Consider the following 20668-nt stretch of genomic DNA (forward strand, 5'->3'; position numbering starts at 1 on the left):
TTACAATTGCTCATTCCATGGGTTTTTCTTGCCCACTGGGTGTCTCTCGTTCCTGGCTCTGATCACAAGAAGCCTTTGGTGGTGTAAGAGTACACCATGTTCACACAGAAAAGTGTAATTTGGTAAACAATAGCCTTCTGCAATTTGTTGGTTACTTCTAGAACAAAATAAACCTAAAAATTGTCAGTAAAAACCCCCAAGAGATTAGTTGGAATTGTGTGCTGTGCTTTTCATCTACGACATTATTCTGAAGTGGTTCTGCTGTCATCAGTACCTACGCGTGTGTGTCTTTACGTTAAGTGTGTCTTAGGCTTTTTACAATTACTGTTAAGAATTAAAAGAACAGTGACTGTATGTTGAGAGCGATCTGATGAAGCACTTCTCCGTCTCTTTCACTATTGCCTGATGTGCCAGAGAATTTAAAATGGAGCTTCGTCATTCAGCTGTCATTTTTGCTTTACACTGAAGTGTTTCTCCCCAGTTCTTTTGTTGTACTTGAAGAACATCCTTAGCTACTGTTCAAAGCAGCTCTTACCAGCTCTTGTTTGCCTGGTAAAGATACTTCTGCCAAAAAAAATTCAGCAGGAAGGTGCCACTACCTGTTGTAAGCAGTGCCATAGAGGTGTTGTAGAACCCAGGGATTTGCAGGCATACCACAGGCCACAGCCTGGCGCTTGCACAGGACTCCCTTCCTCTGGGAGCAAAACCAATAGTTTGTAGTAGAGGCAAAACAAACCAAAACAAAAACCCCCACTTGTGTAAAGGCATGTCTCCATGGATGAAGATCCTGGGTAAATATTTACCTTTGAGAAGAGGTGATGCAGCATTACTGTGTTTGTGTAATAGCATTTCTGTAGCTATTTACTACAGAAACTGCAGTGTTTTCTGTAGCTGCTGTTACGGAAAGGCAGCGTGGTAGAGAATTAAGCGCTCCGGTTCAGAGGCATTCTGAGCTTTGCTGATGTGGGAAGGAAAAAATCTGGACTTGAATTGAAGTGCTGGGTCTTGACTTACGTTGGTTTTATCTCTGATTTGACTCCAAAGATACTGCTAATACTAGGAGTGTCAAAGTTTATAGCCTGTTTCCGTCCTTCCTCATTTTTAACTTGCTTAGCAAAGAAGATTTGCCAGGCTTGGAAAAAGAGAAGATGATACCCTCCTTGGGTCAGTAAAGGCCCTGGCTGCTTCAGAACAATTGTTACATTCTTCGCTCCCTGTTCTTTTCCTAGTATTTATTTTTGGCTCAACCACTTCCTTCTGTTTTTCTGTCATTAAGAAAAAAAAAGGCTTGGTTTTGGAACCTGCAAGTTCCATCAAAAAGTAGTGAAGTCTACAACAGAAGTTGTCCATCAGTGAGCAGAACAAATCTCCTAAAGCTTATGTATTCTCCAAAATTTCCTGTACTCCAAAACAGCAGTAGCTATTTAAATTGTTGGGTTTTTTTTATTCTAGAGTGCTCCACAAGATTCAGAGTTAGGCCAGCCTCCTCCTAATGGGCACGGTTTAAAAAGGAACCCTCAGGAAAACAGCACAGAAAAATCTGGAGGTCAGCACATCTCAGATCTTCCTGCGGAGAGCATATCCTCATCAATTCCAGGACCTACAAGGTAAGAAATGAAGTTTCTTCCCATGAATAGAACTAAAACTCTGCTGCTGTTGATACTTGTGGGCTGTTCGTGAAGTTTCTGTTCTTGTGTAACTGATTTTCAGAATCTATCATCCTGATGATGATTCAGTCTTCAAAATAACCTGACAAAATGACACTACTTACTGTTTACCAAACCGACCCTCTTGCCTCACTGCGTAGCTATAAACAAGACTCCAGCTGTTGTAGTAACCCTTGACCTGAAACTTCCTGTGCTTTTTGTTCATACTAATAAACTGTCCTCTGAGACGGAGAAACACTGACGAGTCTTTTGTAGTCATATATGATTGTGAAGTAAGATGTAATTGTAAACAATTGCAAAATGCTGTGCTCAGCTCTGTATAACAGTCCTACTAAAAAGTACCAACCCAGCTAGTATTTATTAGAGTTAAACTCTTCTAAATGTCTTAAAATTCACCTGCTGAAATAAATAGGACTACTTTCAGAGTTAGGGTATTCTTCAGTGCTGTTAAGGATAGCAGAAGGTACCGTAATCTGGATTTTATTAAATATCCCAAAATTAATATTTTGTCTGAAGCATTAATACTTTTTACTTGAGTACTTGAATTTCCCATTCTACTAGGGTTTTCATCTGCTGCAATGAAGAAATTGTCCAATACCAGCATGATTTTAACACAGGGCTGAATGTTTTCCAGATCATCAGTGTTACCTGGGGTAGAATGAAAAATACAACTTAGAAGGAGTAGCAGTAACTTGCTGATTAATGTGTAGGATTTTTAGGCTGTGGGTACCTTATTAAGTGTTTTCATGAAATTTCTTTAAGATTGGAGAATTCACTGCAGAAAGATTTGCTGCATATTTTTCACATAGTGTATGTGTGATTTGGGCCTTTTTCTGTTTCCACCAACCCTGGCTACCATTTCTGATTGCGTTGACTTTGAAAGATGTAAACCTGAGAAACGAAAAACAAGAACAAACAGTAGTCAAGTAAAATATATCAAATGCTGTGAAGTTAATGCTATTCCAGGGAATAAATCCTTCTTCTCCCTTTTTTAATAAGAAATTGTGAAGATGAAGCATTACTTTACTGAGGGGGTTGTCACACACTGGAACAGGCCTTCTAGAGAGGTGGTCGATGCCCCAAACCTGTCGGTGTTTAAGAGGGATTTGGACAATGCCCTTCATAACATGCTTTAACTTTTGGTCAGCCCTGAAGTGGTCTGGCAGTTGGACTAGATGATCGTGGTACATCCCTTCCAATATTCTATTCTATTCTATTCTATTCTATTCTATTCCATTCCATTCCATTCCATTCCATTCCATTCCATTCTATAAGTATTGATATCATGCAACAGTTTCTGGCAGTTTAAGTCTAGATGCAGGTATTACATATTTCAGGGAAACTTAGAGACATGACATAATCTAAAAAAACTTCCCAAGAAAAAGCAGTTTACTTTCTGGAAGGGGTAGTTTGGCTGTGCTATGGAGCTCTTACAATTCAGTAGGTTGTTGTACTTCAGTACACACACAGGAAGATATTTACTGTTAGTTCTGTTTCTTCTGACTGCCACTTGCACATCTTAATTATCTACTGAAATTAATAAAATCTGAGCAAGACTAAGACTGCGAAGTCAATTTACAGTGATAAAGGTGTTTAGGCTTGAAGTTTAAAGGGATGAAAGGTTGCACTTCTTTCTAGAGATGTATGACTATTTCTTTTCTAATGTGGCATCACTTTACTGTCTAGCAGCAGGTCTATACATGAAATAGCTCTTCCTTGGATGAGTTCCTCATGTCTTTGCGAGCGTTTCTCCATTTTCATGTCAAATGAGGAAAGCTGTAGATGCCATTCACACTAGTCAGAAAAAAATGAATTTGGAGTCATGATGTAAACTTGGGCAGGGTGAGAATTTTAGATGCATTATTTTGTTCATTTGTTATTTCAGTTAACAAATACTGCATGTATCCTTTAGCTTATAGTTTCTCTCGACAGTATTGTGCATAATCACTGTATCGTATGTATGTGTAATGGTGAGTAACTATGCTGTCATAGCTGAAGAAAAGATGAATTTCTCGTAAGCAACTTAAAATGTGATGCCTTCTGATTTGTGACAGTAAAATAGTCATTTTCTGCTGTTCTTATCAGTATTCTTGTATCAGTATGGGAAGGGGGAAACTTTAGAGAGAAAATTAGGAGTGTTACTAACAGTTGAATTTTATAGTAGGTCTATCATGACTAACATTGCTGCAAATTAGAGTTGTTTGTGAAACTACACAATGACAGGTGTGAGACTGTGTACTCAGAACTGCAACACCCATACACCCTCTGACTGACCGCATTTGTACCAGCATCCACCTGACACGGTGTTTGTGCCAGCTGCAAAGACCTGCCTTATGCACTGCCTCTATCCTGCGAATGAAGCAGCAGCAGCAGAACTCACCTCCGAGGGCTTAAATTGTATATTTTCTTCTTGTTTCACAGAAAACATCTCTGTACGATTAATTTAGTGTCCACATTTCAAGGCAGATATATACACAGCTTTCTCCAGTGGCTGCCACAAAAAACCCTTCTATCTAGCTACCAGGAAACTGGTAGGGACAGTATCACTGTGAAACACTCAAAATGGAAAAAGTGCTTTCAACTCCCTGACCTAACAACAACTCCCAGGGGTGAACCTGAACAAAGCAACTAATCTCTCTGAATCTAATTTTCTGCACCTGCAAAAGGGGTATAGAATATGCACGGTGTAGTACGTTAAAGAGTAAGAGATTCTTAGATTTTGCCAGAAAGCAGCAAGAAGTACGCAGTGGCTTAAACTTTCTGACATTCTTGTTCTGTTCATTTGTGGAAATGTAAGGAACTCGGGTACCGTAAATCAGCAGGGCCCCACCTAAAAGCCATGAGGAAATAGCTCTCCATCCCTTCTGTGATGTTTGGTTCATTTTTAAGGTTCAAAATATTTAAAATCGAGAAGGGGACTTTGGGGGAGGGCAGTTTGTTTTACCCTGGTCAGCAATATCTTCCTCTACTTCTGTCTTCAAAATAAAAATAGTAGGTGGCAAAATCATATCAAGCAGCCAGGAATGAAGCTGTTTTCATCCATGCAGCAGGATTTTGTTGCTTCCACCCAAATGTCTGGTGAAAACCATTCTAGATGAACTGCGTGTGCGGGCACAGCTAGGAAAGAAGAGGGATGAAAATTTAGGGGGGGGGGGTTGGTGGTGTGAAGAAGAAAGCGTCAGCTTCAAGTTTCTCTAGGCGCTCAGATATGGGAAACCATTTAATACAGCCCACAGACAGATCTGTATCACTGTTGGTGCTGGAAGCAGATGGTGAACTTCCCAGAGCCTCACCACCTGATGGTTTGACCTGAGACTTGCAGAATTTCTTGCTGCTCTCATGTCTTCCTGTAGGTGGACATTTGTATCTTCATCCTGTGGGCAAGGTTGGGCAGTCCTGACATGGAAAGTGGCCTCTGTGGGAATCACAGATACAAGGTCTTGGCTGAAGACCTCACCAGGGCTTTTAGCGCAACAAGGGATTGCCTGTCTTACTAGTGGAGTCTCCCTTGAGAACACAGAAATCTACTAAACGTGTTGCAAAACTTATAAGCAAGTTCTTTCTTTCATTTGTTTGGTGACTTCGGTGTAGCAGAATTTAACCCTCAAATTATTGTATCCATGCTATTCTCTTTCAAAATCTGCTGTTACAGTAACAATGCTTTAGCACCCTGTAGCACTCAGAACAGCAGCTTTTCAAAATATTTCTTGTTTCATCTCAAAGTAGGAAGTGTCTCTCTTCTTCCTACTGTACTGATGGTGGAGAAAACTGGTTAATAGAGTCTGTACTGAAGCCAGAAGTCGTCCAACAAGGACCAGATGATTTTCTCTCTGTGGGTCTGGATTTTAGTGGAGGCATCAGTTCAGGCTCCAGCTATAAGCGGGTATAGGAGTATTAAGTGTGAATGGGAAAATAACAAACACTGGAGCTGAGGTGCAATGTGTGATGGTTTACATTGGTGCCAGCAATCTTGCATGTGGCCTTTGGAGCACTGGTTAACTGAAAGAGCAAGTAGTTACCCGCTGATGTGGTTTGCAGCAACAGACTGAGTGCAGCTAATTAACACAAGGCTACGCTGTCACCCACCCAGCACACTCAGCTGTCCAAATGGATGCTGGGATGGGCCAGCAGCAGTAATGGAGACTGGGTTGGGGTCTCTTATCTTGGGTTTTCAATAGTTCTGGTTTGGCTGCAGCAAGTGCAGTCTTGCCTTTTTTTTTTTTTTTAATATTAGCATCAGCGTTTTATACTCTTCTGTGGCCAGTTTGCATTTTTTAAAATGCATTGCTGAAAAATGGCATAGCTGCACTTCTTTAGAGGTTCCTTTTCAAAATGTGAGTACGAGAACACTTGGACTTATATTCTAGCTGGCTAAAACAGCTTTACAATTCAGCATGCCAGATTATGACTCTTGTGAGATGAATGTTACACGGATGAGTCAGCTTGAAGGGATTCATCACATTCTTCTTTCAGGAAGTGTATTAGATGGGCAGGAGCTCAGGCAACTACTTTTTATTCAGGCTTACTCCTGAAACGCTGGCACACGCCTGTTTTGGGTGGCTACTAAGTTATATCCTGCCAAAATAGAAACAAAGACAATAAACGGAAAATCTTTGAAGTTTCAGATTCTGGGCTGTTTATTTTTAACTCGCTCCTGTATGCTGCTTTGAACACATCTTTTCCACCCTGAAGTGAACTCTTACAGTCTTAAGAGCGTATGACCTGCCATCTTCGGCTGGAGTATCTCTGTGTGGAAAATTACCACAGTCACTTTTTTCCAGTCTTCTGGGTGGCTTTCTTCCATCCCCCACAAATTCTCAGAAATTGTTTCAGTCACTTTTAAACTCTTATGTTTTAGAATTCAAAACATCTGTGATTTATTTTAAAACTCTCTGTTTCAGTCTAGTTTTTTTACCTGTTTCTCGCTAGTCCTGCATGCTGAAAATTAACAACATCAGCAATTAATCTGTAAACTTTCTGTCTGAAATAAAAATGCTGAAAAACTAGAACAGTTAGCAAGCCTCAGGCTTTGTACTGGTATCTGCGCAAGATGTAACCATGCCTTTCTCCTGGTGCACATGCAGAGGAACATGCCTGTGGGGAAGCCTTAGTTGGACAACCCTACCCCAGAGAAGCATTTTTTCCAGGAGATTTAGGAAGAAGCAGACAGAGCCATTTAAAAGGTGCGCACCCAGAAGTAGTTCAGGGGAACAAGCACTGTTTGTGGATGAACGTGGCGGCTCTCCTGCCTGGAGTGCTGTGCACGGATCCGGTGGGACCCACCCAGGCTCTGCGGAATGAGAAGCTGCCGCAGCCGCACATCCCGCAGGACCATCTGCTTGGTGCCGTGCTTCCTGCCGACTCTCCGGATGTCTCGGATGGAGACCAGGAGCCGGTTGTGGGACTGGAGATCTGGCCACGTTAGCTTGCTGTGGCAGTAGTACAACTTACTTTTTTGATGTTAAAATAATTTAGTTTGGTCATGCTTAGAATATTGCAGGCCCTGCGTTTTATTCTGTGTATGGAACAAGGAGGTGAGAAGTGATTGGGGGTGGGGGGAGGAGGGGAGGACAGTTCCCAGGAGGATCGTATAGATCATTATTCCTGCTTCACTTTTTCCTGAAAGCTTAGATACCCATTGAGGGTGGGGAAAGCTGGCTGCTGTTAGCAGCCCTTTAGTGATGATGGATTTCTCATGTGTTTGTTTACACTGAAAAGTTCAAATAGTGACTTGCTCTGCCTCTAAAACTCTGACTTTTTTTTTAAGGGGAACGTGGAAATTATTTCCATGTTCCTAATTAACTTTCAGTATCTCTTAGGGACAGATTAAAATGCAGGATTCTTTAAGTTAAGTCCTCCAGTACAGTGTGTCCAAATGTATAAACTCAAAATGAAGACACTGATCTCTCATGCATCAGGGAAAACAGAACAGAAACATTTGAGAAGCAGCTAGACGTGTGCCGTGGTCACAGAGCCGGCTGCGCATTTGTCCCCTTCAGTGCTTGCTAGATTCATCCTCAGATTTCAGGCTCTTCTACTCCTGGGAATAGAATCACTCAGGCTCTGAGTTACGTCAGCAGGGATAGCAACCGTATGTGACCTCGGGGTTTCGTAGGCCTCAGCATTTGGTGTTTTTCCCTCACAAGTGTGGCTGGGTTGGAAAGGCCGCCTATCCTTTCAATGAAAACTGCACGTTTTAGAAGGAAAGCAAAGGAATAAGAAAAGGAAATTTTAAATTATCTATGTTCTTCTGTTATTGGATCATCATCTCCTGTTGTTTATCAAGTAGGCTTAATGTCTTTGGGCACCTCTACCCTCCACCCCCTCCTCAGATGGCAAATGCCAGAGAGCTTTTGTCTGGCTGCTCCTGGTTTTATCTTCTGTCCCCTTGCCTTTGCTGTGGATGGCAAAAACAGAGTAATGGAAGTTGTGAAGTGAAGTGTTAATGGCTGGTAGATTGGATATGGCTCTTAAGCCAGAGGTATTTATGGTGGATGCACCATAAGTCACCGATTTCTTAACATCCTTTATAGCTTCACACCCTAAGCACAAACCGGGCAGTGCTGTCCTAATAAACATCTCAGTAACTGGGCAGTACTCTTAAGTTGTTCCAGGATAATTCAGACTTGCCACAGTATATTCTGAAGGTGGGAGAGGTTAACTACAGGTATTAAAAATTCATCGGTATATTTGCAATATGCTTCCAAACAAGCAATTTATCGCTAATTATTTATGCAAACCAAACACTTTAGACATATAAAGATTTAACTCATGGTTATGTGATGTTGTAACTGGCAGGGCATCATTCGTATGGTCAGTATGTTAAGTCTTTGAACTTGCAAATCCTTAATTGTGAGTTTAACTTCTAAGGCAAGGGATAAGTTCCCTTTGGTAACTCTTGAGTGTCGTGGGACACATGCATATTTCAAGTTACATATGCACTTAGGTCTTTGCATGAATGCATTTTCTTTTTTTTTTTTTTTAACGTATCATCAATTATGTGCAGCAATTATTGCTAGGAAAATGACTCTTTCTGCCCTAAGGTCTCCATGAGCTAGGATGAACTCTAATGTTCTTTCATGCTTTGTCATTTGCATGTTTTCTTTCAAACTTTACCCTACAGTATGAAGTTTTCCCTTAGTAATATCAAGCTAGTTCATATTGCAAACAAAAGAGATCGGGTAACCACAAAAGAGAACATATTTTATTTTCCTGTATTTAAAAACCCCCAACTTTTAGGGTCATAACTTTATGTTGATCATATTGAATGGGTTGTCTGAAAATACATGCTCCCTGCAAGTAGTTATTGATTGCTAATACATTTTCATGTCGATTAGGTTTTACTCAGGGGAATTATCTTCAGCATGTGGTGTCATTTCCCTGTAGTGTTTTTCCCTTTAAAAAGAGTGGAAGATAATGGGACTAGGTGTGACCTTAAGAGGTCCTCTAGTCCATCCTTCCGCCCTGAAGCAGGATCAACTGTGCTTGTCATTCCCAACAGATGTTTGTCTAACCGCAGCAGCGTCTTGCAGACACAAAAGCAAAATTACAAAAAATGAAAAGGAAAATATAGGGTATGTTCCCTATATAGTTTTCCTTGCTACCTACATCAGAAGCAGAAACATAAATGGAGATACCCAGACAGGTCAGTCTGGACATATCTTATTTTGATTGGAAACTCGAACCTTTCAATTTTCTGTTATGTCCTGAATAAAACACTGAAGCAAGCTGAAGTAGCACAGATGATGAATGTGTACTACTTCGTTCTAAAAGCGACAGTTTAAGTTGCTGTCACAGCATGTACTAGCACTGTCATTTAAATTCTGTTCAGCATACATTAATTACAAAGTTGTCCCAATTCCTTCATCTACTCCTGAGTAAAATGAACAAGTTTTCAGCATTATCGAACACCAGAAGAATTGTTTAAGTTGATTCATAATGCTGAATAGTTTAGTTCATAGGATTGTCATCTGCCCTTGAACCTGCGAAGTCACAGGTTTACTACTATGACTCTTCACAAAGTTGCTATCAGCATGGCAGTAGATAGTTCATGGGTTTAGCGATTGTATTCAAGAAAACTTAACCACTTCAGACATCTTTGGAACGGTTTCATATTAAACAGCTGCAGATAGCAGTCTAATGTAACAAAGAAGTCATATCTGTAAAGATCATTGATACCTGTGAGTGCAACAAATGTAACGTGGGGGATATCACTTTAGGTGGTCAGAAGCATTGCACAACCAAAACAAGTCTTGGTTCTTTGTGAATAATTGGGATGGTTGTAAGATAAGAGACTCCCAAATAATCCCTTTAGGCTTTGGGAGAACAGGTATGCAAGCTACAGAGATAAGCAGGCTGCAAGATGATCTCAAGACCCCCAATGATTGAAGGACATTAACACATACTAATGAGTTATTGGAAAAACCAGTACTATGATAAGCATTTCTTGGAAATGTAATTAATATGTATATTAACATAGCATAAATACCTAGTAACGGTGTCTCTTCGGGGCACAGGTTTGGAGGAGAGATCCCCCGTGTGCCCGGTGCCATAATAAAGAATACCCACTTAATAGCCTTCCGACTATGGAGTCTTCAACTCTGGCTTTTCACGGCCTCATCTCAGATAAATTTCAGTCAGCCAAAATCTGTAAAATGCAAACATATAGCAATGTATGGTCTGTATGATGATCATTACCTATGTTTCAATCCCAGATTTATTACCATGCTTTTCCTAACTCAGTTGACAAATGGGATTAACGAGTAAAGAATCAGAGATTCTTAAAGATAAGTGATAAGGAGAGGCTGTAATTGTAGTTGGTGTTTTCTACTTTTTCCAACACCCAGTTTCACAGAGGTGAGAGGGCTTCACCCCCTCAACCCACACCCACGTTTGTTCTTCCCCTGGACATCATATCTCTGACAGGAGCATGCTTCCAACTTGAAGAACCCTGGGCACACAACTGCTAATGAGCAATTTTATCCATCAGCAGATAAACCTGCAACAGGAACAAAAAGCTGGAATGGCAATTGACTCTACTTTTCCATCCCCTCCCTAATTCAGTGTTGTGGTTTCTGCCCCTCCTCTTCTAATTAAGAGTCTCCCAGTGCAAAATCAATGTCAAATGATAAAGTCTATTCCTTCCTTAGGGAAAGCCTCCTGGCATCTCCTTGTTCTTTGTTCACGTCCCATCATGCACAATGTTGTCAGTGATCCAGCAAATACCAGATGTTGCATTGCCACCTGTGGTGTTCCCAGAGTCAGTAAGTTTTATACAGATAGGTGTTTTCAGCGTGCTAGGAACAGAAAAACTTTGGGGCAAAAGAATTTTTAATAGTTTAAATAAAATCTATTACTGTCATAAATTAAATATACACACCGATGCCAAGCATTGCTGAAACTTGGTTAAACTATAATTGTATGGTACATATATTTTACCTTAGATTTGAGACATACCCTAAATATAGGGAAATTTTGATAGCTCTTTAAAGGCTAGTTCATGTTCCATTGTAATGACTCTGAAGAAGGTTTTTAAGGTCTAAGACAGGCTCGCATTCTGTTTGCAGCCCGTTCATAACGAAATTGTTGCCTTGGGCAGTCCTCAGTACAAGGAGGGGTTTTAAGCCCACCTGGAAGTGCATTTTTTGTACCACAGCACAGCCCAAGAGCGTGGGGCATCAATGCTGCTTCGGCAGTTGGTGGAGCGGCAGAGTTTGTATAAACACAGACCTGAACTTCAGGGACCTGAGAGCTAGTCACTGACTCACTTGTCAGTCAAGTATTTTGTGTGTAAAACTTCGGCAGAGGAGAGAGACTTCTCAGATTGCTGGAGATTACTTAAAATCCAGCCTATGCTTGGCATTGCAGAAGGTATTTTAAGCATCTTTTTTAACTCCAGTTTGTAGCGCACTTTGAGTTTCTGAAGTGTAGCCTGGTTACTGCTAAGCTGTGACAAAGCTCCAGTGATGGGCTCCTCATGAATGAAGTCTCTCCGTGCAGCTGTGGAACAGGAACGCGCTGCCGTCACACTGACCTCCGAGCATTGGACAACGTGTTGTGTGTGGATCTTGCTTTGGAGGGGAGGAATGGGAGGTTTGTTATTTCATGTCAAGTAAATGATGCTCCTTGCTCCTACATATAATTCTACGTTCAGTTTTGAATGGATATTTCACTCCGTGTTCCCCAAGGCAATGAAACTCTGCCCAGGCTTCCCAGGGGAGGTGAGGGATACAACAAGGTCAACCTATTCCATCACCTACAAGCCTAAGTATGGAAACCGAGGTCCACACAGCGCACATGAAAAATGTTGAAAATAACTTCTTCTCTGCAGTTAGTGCACCCACATCATCTCTACTCCCATTAGTTCTATCTTATCTTTCATGGGTGGGGAGAGAGACCAAAGAGAGGTTACAACTTATATGCACTGAAATCAAACACCGCAATAAAATGACCTCACAGGGCGTGTATCATTGTGTGGCAGCGTCATTCAGCAGGGTGAAACCCTTGACCTTTTGCTGAGAATCAACTGTGCTGTTTAGCTGGAGAAAACATTCAACAGATGGGCCCCTCTTAATCTTCTGCTGCACAATAAAAGTATAGCCAGATAACGGCAGTTACTGCAGCTTGCATAGCCTTCAGCTTTGCACAAAATAGGCTCATAGAAGCAGAAATGAAAAACCTTTCTTTGAGGTACTGGTGGCTTTTCCAGTATTTCTGTCACTTTTTCTATGTTGCTCCCTTAGTCTGTTAGACGTGCATCCCCTCTTGCCACTCTTAACTGAGACAGATTTTGGAATGGTTAAAATGCATGACATGAGCATGGTGGCTGTCAGGTAAGACTGGGGACAAGTTTTTCAGAGTAATGAGCACTTAAATCACTCTAATGTGTGTCTGGTGGTTTAGCTCCTGAAAGCAGATTATCAGCTTCTCAGTGCATGTACTGCATGGCTTCGGAATGTCAATGGCACGAATTGTTTTTATTTTTTGCTTCATTTTTCTTTATTGACGTGAAACGAATAAACATTTCCATTGTTGGCAGCATCAGTAATGAAGGCATCAGTAGCTACAGTGCTGAAGATTTACCCAATCCAAACTCAAGCACGGTGTCTTCAGAGATGACAGGACAGAACAGCATCTTGCCAGAACACGGAGGACAAACAGGCTCTGAGTTCTTAAAGCAGGCTGCAGAAGCAAGAGAGAGAAGTCTGCCTACCTTGATGCCTTTAGCAGACTGTGCCAAAGAACGTGTCACAGGAGATCTTATAAGCAGCAATGACAAGTTACCAACCTCAAATTGCAATGCATTGGCAAGTTTGGAAGCAGTGCCATCACCAGATCCAGTCAATGATAAAGAAGAGGGAATAGCACATGCCTTATCAGTGGACAGAGGCCTGAAAAGTGACAACATTGCTGCCACTTCAATGAAAAACAGTGAGAATGATCCCAGAAACCCAAGCCTGGAACCCAGCCCTCCTGCAGCGATTACAGAAATGCAAGGAGTCACACAAATGAGTTTGAGTGAATTAGAATGGCTCTGGCAGAGTGAACAGCTGGGTGGCATGAGGGAACCACATGTCAGCACGTTTCCCCAGGGTAAAGAAGCAGGAGATTATTTTACTGCTCAGGAGGCCAAGCAGGAGCGAGGAGTTTTGGAAGTAGGTCAGCCACACAGTGTAATGCAGCAAGGTAGATGGAACACAGATGGTGGAGAGGGTCTGCTAATGAAAAAGGAAACCTTAATCCTAAATTATCCAGCAACAGGAGGCTCAGATGGTGAAAAATTTGGAGCAATAGCGAATGCTGAGGGCTTCACTGAGATCAATGAAGTCTGTAATCTACAGATGGGGGCTGTAACAACAGCTAAAGGGAGCAAGGCAAACCCAGCTCTATCTGGAAGCAAAGGGGAGCGATCAGAAGCCTGTACTTTAATGTCAGAGTTGCCTTCTAACCCTCCGAGTCTCTTCCTGGTACCAAAGCCTGAAGAGCCTTCGAGGGAAGATGTGCCTGGAAATGACTCTGAAGATCCAACGAGGAGTGAAGCAGTGAAAACAGCCTCTGAAAAAAATGAACCCATTTTTCAAAGAGAGCTTCAAAAGGAGAATGAGCTTGTTAGCGCTGAGCATTTCAGTGTGCCTTTATCATTCGAGCGAGAGGAAGAACAAAAATCAGCTGTCACAACTGAAAGCCCAAAAGATGAAGCCAGTAGCAATGAAATTGTAAAAGCTGATGATGTGTCTAGAGAAAGCACCGCACTTTCTGAAACAGAAAGCATTATCAATCCCACCAAGGAAAATTCCCTGGCAGATAAAAGATTATTACTGGAAGAATACGCATTAAGTACATCTCTGAGCAGATCCACAGAGCTGAATCAGAAAGAAACCGAGGCAAGTGTTACAGGAGAAAAAAATGACATCAGAACTGGGGTGGCACAAGTGGCAGAAACCAGTGAATTACCTGAGGGGTGGAGTGGGGCAGAACAACAACTACTGAACCCTGTTAGTAGCCACCACCAGGATGTGAAAAATGCCCACTTGGGACACAATCTCGAAGAACTCAGTTTTTGTGAAAAGCCTTCAGCAGGTGACCTAGTGGAAGAAGCTGAGCAAAAGCCTCTGAATTTAGACAGTAACTTTAAACCACCCGAAGACCATTCACAGTCTCTTGGTTGTAAACCTAAACAACAAATGAGTACAGAGGAAACAGCTGCCACAGACGACCTGGAGAATCGGCTCATGGCTTCACCACAGTTGCCAAGGGACAAATGCCCATCGAGTTTTGATTGGTTTAACTCTGAGGCAGAAGACAAAACTTTGGGCCAGCCAGGCTGTAGCAGGACTGAAAAGGTTTGTTTAGCCAGTGCACACAGTTCACCGCTCCTCCACTCTGCGAACAATACTGTTAAGCAGAGTAAGCAGGATGAATCCTGGGAAAACGCTTTTGCTAGAGAAACTGTGTTGGAATCTGAGTGCAGAACTGAGAGTGAAGAAAAGCCTGAGAGCGATAGCAAGTCAGAAGAAAGCACAAAAATGTCCAAATCAGAACTCGAGTTCCAGGGCTTAAATGAGTTGGCAGGGACTATGGATCGCACGGCTGTGCCAACTGAGGAGGCCTCATGGGTTTCAGAAACCAAGGAGCAGGTCGGCTGCATGGCTGAAGTGCCTCACGGTGATCCAGAGCAAGGCCCTGCAGCTGCACAAACCAGTGCTGTGGATGGTAAAGAAAACGAGGGTGTTCAACAAGAGAAGCACCAAACTGCAGTTGAAAGTTTCACGGAGGACAAAGATTTGGCACTGAAAAGCAAATGCAAAGCGGATATGGTGGTGCAAGCTCAGCAGGAGCAAGTGGCTGCAGAAAGGCACAGAAATACGCAGATGGCTTGTTCAGAAACCTCCCAAGCTGTAGTCGGTCCTTCAGGACTCACTCCTCGGCACGTTCGCATGGAGGAAGGGGGTGACAGCCACACTGGTGAACACAGCTTCCCCTCTGAGAGTGACACACGCAGCTCTGCAGAGGCCCTGGAGTGCGGTAGCAGAGAGTTGCAGGAAAATGCAGATGTTCCAACTGCTCTTCCCCAAGCAGAGCAAATGGAGAAGTCAGTGTCTGTTTCTGGGGACAGTGACTGGATTTCAAATACAGGACTCGAGCAACAGAAGCAGCAAAGCAGTCTGACAACTGTCACAAGAGCAGATGATCAGGAGCACAAAGAAATGGCTCTAAAACCTGAACAGCCATTGGACCTAAATAATCACAGCAACATACCAGAAATACCTCTAAACATTTCAAACAACCTTCAGAAAGAAACTTCTGTGCTAGGTCCAGCACCAATCCAATGCAACTTTGACACAGCAGAAGAAAAGGTCAAGAATAAAAGCAGTGCCATAGTGTCAGAGGAGATGGGCAGCAGTGAACACGGGCAAAATATTTCTGGTGTGGCCATGCTTAATTTGCAAGACTGCAACAAGCAAAACAAAACTGATCTCAAGGCAGAAGAAAACTGCTGCAGTAAGCCAAACTCAAGCGAGCCCGAGCAGGATAATAATTCTTTGATCTCAGCTAGTCAGCATGAAGCAGCATGTCATAGCGATACGTTTTCTAAAGAATCTGACAAGAATGAACAGCCAGGCAGCATATGCAGGATAAAGGATAAAACTGGTGCGAGCCGTGCTGCTGCTACAAATGCTCTTCCAGGGACACAGAATTCAGCAAGTGCCACTAACATATCACAGGCTTTGCCAAGTGATACAGAAATAGCACATACTTCTGATAATTCTGAGAAAAATGATCCTCAAATATCTCACCCGGAAACTCAAGGAAAAACACCATTAATGGCAAAAAAATCAGAAAAGATTGAAGGTCTGACTGCTGATGGGGAAATCATCCGGAAAGATGGAAACTTGGAGATAAGTTGTGAGGACAGTGCTTCTGTCACAGAAACAAGCAATATGAAAAGTGGTTTAAGTCCAGGGGCACAAGGATCTCCTTCACCATTACAGGCACACGGGGAAGTAATTCCCACTGATAAGGCGTATAAACCCAGGGGTGTTCAAAAGACACCAGAGGAGCCTGGTTATTGTCAGGCAAATATTACAGCCCTCTCTACACAGACCTCTGCCCTCAGCCATCCTAGCCAGCAACCTGGAAACAATATGAACAGCAGTGCTGGGGGGGAATCGCTAAATAACGAGCTGGAAGTTGTAGCATGCCAAAATGCTGTAGAAGGTGACTATAATTTGCAGATTGCTGCAGGTTCTCAGGTGTCTGTGCACTTAGGTCCCTCACCCAGCGTAAGCACGGATGAAACAGCACATTCAGAAAACAGCCCTGTGGGGAGTGTGCAAGTGAGTGAAAAAGATGCTCCAGACCAAAGTTTTGAGGGTGACGGAGACCGAAGTTTATCCCTGCCAGAGACTTTAAATGTGGGGCAGAGTACTGGAAACTTATCACAGTTCAATTCCGAGAAGCTGAAGAAAGAGGTATCTGCAATTAAATCCAAAGAAACAAAAAGTGAGGTAAACTTCAAAGAGCAGCAAAGTGACAGTTCAGCAGAGTCTCTTTTAGCTCACCCTGCTCTGGAAGGGAAGCTGCTGAGCCTTTCATCTGTTGGTAAACAAGAAGGCTGTAATGAGGAAATTGCAACCAATATCTGCGTAGATGACAAGTACGGTAAGATCTTAGAGAAACCTGGGAATTCAGAAAAAGTGGAAGAGCTTTCAAAAGAGAATAATAACGTAAGCAGGGCAGAGATCAGTATTTCCGAGCAGTCTGCAGAGAACTCAGGAAGGGAGCGTGAGGCTCTGACTTGCAGCTCTCTGGACGTTGGCTCCAGCCTCCCAGACTTCAGGGAGCACATCAGCCGGATATTTAAAAAAACTGTCCACAGCACACTGAGTGCTGAATTACCCCAGCTTTTGTCTGAAAACCGTGCAGGCTTCAAGCAGAGTCCAGTGGCCAAGGATACAGCAGAACTGTGCCATGCTGAGAACTTTTCAGAATCCATCAAGGTGGACAGAGGAGCTCCCGAGGGCACCTCAGAAGCAGAGGGGCAGGAGTTGTCTTTAGCTGCTGAGACTTCCTGCAAAGCTGCCAAGGGCAAATCTCTGCAACAAGAAAACACAGTGACAGAGCTGCCACCAGCAGATCTCCAGGACACTGAGAAAAATAGGCAGGCTGGTAGCTGTTTAGAAGTGAATGGCGCTGCACCTGCTGAATGCGCTCTGGAAAACCTGCCAAAGCCAAATAAAACCACTGAGCATCCACAGAGCAGTGAGATGGAAAGAAAGGAAGACGTGGGTGCTAGTGGCGTTGGGGCTGAATCGCTAATAAGCTTAGAGATGAAGAAGCAAGGACCGGCTTCATTTGATGGGGCAGCAGCTGAGAACTTCCCTGCATATTCTGACAGCAAGCAACAACCCACTCTAGCTGGTATCTCCACAGGCGATGTGCAGAAGAGTGACTTAGAAGATGCTGCTACCACAGAGGGAAAAAACTTAATTACAGAGTGTAATGCAGAACCGGTTTCATCTGAAGAGGATGCAAGTCTTCCTACTGAACAGTGCCGGGATCCTAAGCCAAATGAACAGGAGAGAAGTGAGTACGGTGATCCAGACGCTGCCCAGAGCGTCTCTGACATGGCAGCTTCAGCACTTGTCCCGGGGGGATCTTACAATCCTGACAAACTGCCAGACGATTTTACTGTGTTACCTGGGGAAAATCAGGAGACACTCATTTGCAGCAATTTTATGCATGACATTAAGTCTCAGAATGACACGCAGGTGGTACAGGATGATCAAGTAAATAGGAAATGCCTGGAAACATCAGAAAATTCACAAGATGCACGGCAAGAAAAGAAAGTGGCCATGCATGAGTTAATAGATTACTTAAAAAACGAAGTGAGCCAGGATGATTGCTTGCAAACTGACTCTAAACTAGAATCGAGCGATATGACTGAGGGAGATGTAAAAGAGAACAGTGACACGGTGTTAAGCGCAGCAGAAACAGGTAACGAAAAAACTGGAGGCACCCCTGAAACAGGTACTGCAAGGATGTTAGTCACTGGTGAAGGTGACTTAGCTTTAAACACGAGCACTGAAGAGCAGGAAACAGACCTGGGCAAAAATCACTCTCCAAGCATTCCTGTGAAGGAGCAGAGTGAGCATTCTGCATGTGCAGATCTCACTGTTGCTGAAAATCAGCCGAGCAAGATGAATTCAGAACATGAAAGCTCACTTCAGGATGCCAAGAGAAAGCTATCACCACTTGCGTTAATTGAGCCTGAGAACCTTGACCTCAGTGAGCTTCAAGACATGGCTGTGGCAGGATTACCTTCTGAAAGGTATTTATTTACTTTAAATTACTATGTGAAATGGTTGTCAGGACCCTGGGGCTTGACAGGGACACAATTTTCCAGGCAGATACCCATTGTCTGGGCGGTTTGGGAGGGCGCGGCAGTTACTCTGTTCTTAAATTTCTATTAAATTTCTGTTGCTTCTAAATGTGGACTATGTGGAAGAAATTTGAAATAATTTGCAAGAGCAGAGGGGTCCTAAAACCCGAGGTGCACAGTTCTTACCTCTTCCATCTGCTGGCCCAAATTCCTGCCCTTGCCTGTGTGGATTTGCCTACGCTCCCCAGTGGTCACATCTCGTAGCCTAAAGTTAGGCAAACAAATAGCACTTCCTAGCCTTGGGTTAGTATGCTTCTGCCTCAGTTTTGGTGACCCACTTAAATGAGACCTGCAGCATTCACATGGTGGATGGCAGTGTTTAAAAACCAGCCTACAGCGTAACCCAGTTACTCACACGGTTAGTTGTCTAGGCCTCCCTCTTATCCTCCTGTGTAATATAATTGCATTGACAGTGCCTTTGATCACTGTGTTATTCAGTGCTTCTAATGACATGGAATTGTTTCAGATGTGAATTCTCCTTAGCTGGGATTTGTTGAGCCTAAGAATTGGGGTTTTTTTATTTTCCAAGCCTAGCAGTAACTGCTTTAACAAAGTTAAGACACTTTTTTTAGGAGTTTCTACTTTGCTGTTTGAATTCTCAGTTTGATGTGCAGTTAATTCAAAAGAGTTCTGGTCTTAGAACAGGAGCTTTCCCTTGATCTGGTCATGTCACTGCTTCCTCTGTAACCTCAGCAACTTTCTTGCATGCTGTCCCTCTCCTTCCCATCCCGGAGGAGGCAGCTACATCTGTGACTGCAACAGTGAGAGGCAGCAGCAGAGCCGAAGGGTACAGTGAAAAGCTGAACTATTTCAGAAAACATCAGTGAATGCTCTGCATAGATGGAATCTTTCTAAGTATTACCAAAAAATTAGATGATGTTAGCTGAATAAGGAATGAAAACGTTTCAGTGCCACACTCCTTAATGTCCTAATGCCAATTATGAAATGGTATTGTAAGTGAAAATATCTGAAGTGTTTCTGCTGTGAAAATGTGGGGGAGTTCTTTCTGCATGTGAGTCTGGGCTGGAGGCTAAATATGGTCTAATTTTTTGAGCAAAATGTACTTTAGAAGAATATTGGAAGTGTTGGAAGTCTGAACAGCTCTATGACTTTCTCTTTAAGGATCTGTCTTTAAAATGACAAGGAAATTAGACCCTGGTATTTCTCTCCACTTCCTTCTCTTTCTTTTTGTTTCCCTTTATAAGATGGGAAGCATCACAGTGGGGAGCTTTGAAATTACCAAACAAATTGCTGGCACGGCCTGGTTCAGAAGCCTGCAGGGGCAGCACATGCATATGTCCATGCATGTGTTTTATATCAGGGTGGGTGTCCTCCTCTAAATAAATACCTGTGGCAAGCAGGGCAGGGTTCTTGAAACAGCTGCTGGCAATTCATAGCGTAGTTGCTCAATACTTGCATATGCTTTAAGAATTCATTATCACCTGTTTTTCCAGCGTGATGAGGGTTTGTATCAACAGGCAGCTGCTGCTTTTGGGCTGAGCTGTAAGTGGGGTCACACACATACCGAGCGTGCATACGCCCGTGGAGATACTGCGTCCAGAGCCGTACGCGATTGCAGGATTGCAGACTTGAACACTGGGGACTCTCAGAGGTAGAGAGGAGTCTCTGCCTTTGATCAGGCTCGTTTCTTAGAGGCATATGCATTTATAATGCAAAAGAAAAGTAAGGAAGCGTTAGTTGAGCCAGCTGGTCTGTCTTCAGCAGGTCTGACACACCGACCAGTGCGCTTTTTCCTCTCGGCTTAAAACTGGGTTTGCATTGTTGAATCATTCAAGCTGTATTCCACACTCTGTGCTCCAGTCATAACACTTGTTGCTTCAGAGTAGTTTCCAGTTTTTTATGGCCTGCTAATCCTTACAGAGGACAAACTACTAGAGCTATGCAAAAAAAGGTGCATATTTCTAGGAACTGACTGTGGGGATCTCAGCCTGATGAAAAGGACTCCAGGGAGAAAGCATCCTCCCTGCTCTCAGAATAAATAGATAAATAGTAGTAAGAAGTGTATTATATTTAGGAGAATGAAATGGCATGTTCTGAA

At 42.9% G+C, this 20668-nt stretch overlaps 1 protein-coding gene across 2 annotated transcripts in view; it reads left to right on the plus strand.

The window, feature by feature from the left end:
• Positions 1 to 20668, plus strand: part of TACC2 (transforming acidic coiled-coil containing protein 2) — a 150477-nt gene that overhangs the window by 27441 nt on the left and 102368 nt on the right. For both annotated transcript variants that reach the window (XM_075423865.1, XM_075423867.1), the window contains exons 5-6: positions 1453 to 1607; positions 12706 to 18498. In XM_075423865.1, coding sequence (XP_075279980.1) covers positions 1453 to 1607; positions 12706 to 18498 — 5948 coding nt within the window. The remainder of the gene's footprint in view (positions 1 to 1452; positions 1608 to 12705; positions 18499 to 20668) is intronic.

This window comes from Opisthocomus hoazin, chromosome 6, assembly GCF_030867145.1.
Source record: "Opisthocomus hoazin isolate bOpiHoa1 chromosome 6, bOpiHoa1.hap1, whole genome shotgun sequence".
In the NCBI taxonomy this organism is placed as follows: Eukaryota; Metazoa; Chordata; class Aves; order Opisthocomiformes; family Opisthocomidae; genus Opisthocomus; species Opisthocomus hoazin.